The following is a 2,156-nucleotide window of genomic DNA, read 5'->3' as shown; positions in this document are numbered from 1 at the left end:
AAAGGTGTTGATGTTTTCTTTCAACAACTGAGTTTTGCCGAGGTCTTTCAACACAGGAAAACTGGTGCAAGACTCCTTGAGTTTGAAAAAACTCAACAAAAGATAACTCAGGGGCATTATCAGATCGAAAAACTTTGATTTTAGCATTAAACTGAGTAAAAACCATTTTAAAGAAATGCGGTATCCCGGAGATAGCATCAGATTTAGTCTTTAATAGATAGATCCAAGTAAATCGAGTGCAATCATCAACAAAGGTTAAGAAGAAACGATGGCCAGTGTGAGAAACAGTCTGATAGGGTCCCCATATATCACAGTGCACAAGATCAAAAGGAAATTTTGATAAGTTATTGTGAGACTCAAAAGATAGTCTACGTTGTTTAGCAAGCGGACAAATATAACAAGGATCTGATTTATGTAATTTAGTTACATCGCAGTTCAACTGATCCTTCAAAAATTCAAGTCGCTGGAAAGAAATGTGTCCTAGCCTATTATGCCAAACATGGGCTGAAACATTGTTAACAAAAACATGAGAAACAGAATTCAAATTTTGAGCACTGAGGACATAGAGATCTTGGACTTTGTCACCCTTGCCAATCGTCCTCTGGGTGGATAGATCCTCGATAACAAAACAATCAGGAAGGAAACTTACAGTAAGGCCAGAGTCAGTAACTAAAGAACTAACAGAGATCAAGTTGAATTTGAATTGAGGAACAAATAATACGTTTTTAAGCACAAGGTGAGGATGCAATTTAATATCACCAGCATGATGGACTAAGAGTTGAGTATTATTGGGTAAAGTAACTGTAGTGTGAGGGATAGCATGCAAGGAAACAAACACAGGAGCGTGAGAGCAAATATGTCGAGTAGCTCCTGAGTCGATAATCCATGAGTGAGGTGAAGAAATTAAAGGATTTAAGGATACAGAAAAACAAATACCTGCCACGCAGTTGGATGTAGAAGATTCCGGAGCAGTGGTGACTTGTGCGGAGCTACTCAGATGTGTAGAAAGCATGACACGAGTTGCTGGAACTAGGCGGAGTCAAGATTCTGCATGAGACTCCCAACAGAAGTAGAACCGGGGCTATCAGCAGCAATAGAAACTTGATGAGCAGTAGCATGAGAATGTTGCATGGGTTTGGAGGCAGGTCCAGTCGGATAGCCATGGATCTTGAAGCACCGAGCAATAGTATGGCCAACAATCTTACAATGAGTACAATAATACTTATCTTTGTTCGGATTCCGGGGAGCATGATAATTCTGATTTCGGGAAGTATTGGGGTTCGGATTCCGGGGAGCACTGTAAGTTGAGTGAGATTTCTGAGAGGCTTGTGGGCCAGGTTTAAGAACGTCGGTCTGCCCAGATTTAAATGCGAAGGCCATTGTGTCGGTGGGGGTATGCGAACTCGAGGCATAAGGGTTCCGTCGTTGTTGTTCCTCTTGGACAACCAGAGAAAAAACCCGATTAAGAGGAGGCATCGGATCCATGAGAAGCAGCTGACCACGAACATGGGAGAAAGAGTCATCAAGGCCCATCAAGAAGGACATGACATACTCCATGTTGTGGTAATCAATAGGGTCCTTAACGCCACCACAACATTTGCCACAAGAGCAATGAGGGCGGTAATTGTTCAGTTCTTCCCAAAGGGTCGTCAGCTTCGTGAAATAAGTGCTAACAGAATCCTTGTCTTGGCGCAAGCTCATCAATTCTCGTTTAAGTTGAAAAATGCGCGGACCGTTGCGTTGTTGATAACGATCCCGAAGAGCGAGCCAAATTTCGCGGGCAGAGGCAGCAAACATAACACTCGCAAAGATTTCCTTGGAAACCGAATTTAAAATCCAAGATATGACAATATGGTTATTCCGGGTCCAGGAGTTGAGCAAAAGGGGATCAACACTTTGAGGTTCAGGTATGGAACCATCAATAAATCCCACTTTGTTTTTTCACGGATAAGGCGAGGGTCATTGCACGGCTCCAACTGGTGTAATTTTCACCGGTAAGTAACTGCGAGACAAAAACTTGCCCGGGGCTGTCTGAATGGTGAAGAAAGTAAGGGTTTGATGGCTCGGCAAAAGTGGAACGAGTCAAACTGGTACGAAGAACAGAACCAGAAACACCCGTCGATGAATAAGTCTCCATTAAGTCCCCAAGAAAAATC

The 2,156-nt window shown here is 42.8% G+C and overlaps 1 protein-coding gene across 1 annotated transcript; it reads right to left on the bottom strand.

The window, feature by feature from the left end:
* Positions 1-1,029: 1,029 nt before the first annotated feature.
* Positions 1,030-1,797, bottom strand: LOC137937235 (uncharacterized). The gene has a single exon (XM_068782320.1). The coding sequence runs from the start codon at positions 1,795-1,797 to the stop codon at positions 1,030-1,032; it is 768 nt and encodes a 255-aa protein (XP_068638421.1).
* Positions 1,798-2,156: the final 359 nt, after the last annotated feature.

The sequence above is a fragment of the Aristolochia californica genome, unplaced genomic scaffold (genome assembly GCF_029961685.1).
Source record: "Aristolochia californica isolate CCGP_79_NKW_82.1479 unplaced genomic scaffold, dmAriCali1.0.hap1 SCAF_7, whole genome shotgun sequence".
Taxonomy (NCBI): Eukaryota; Viridiplantae; Streptophyta; class Magnoliopsida; order Piperales; family Aristolochiaceae; genus Aristolochia; species Aristolochia californica.
The sequence above is the reverse complement of the archived record's forward strand: the minus strand, read 5'-3'. Positions and strand labels throughout refer to the sequence as shown.

Coding starts and splice junctions, on each gene's coding strand:
- LOC137937235 (XM_068782320.1), bottom strand. CDS start 1,797: ATGTTTGCTGCCTCTGCCCGCGAAATTTGGCTCGCTCTTCGGGATCGT.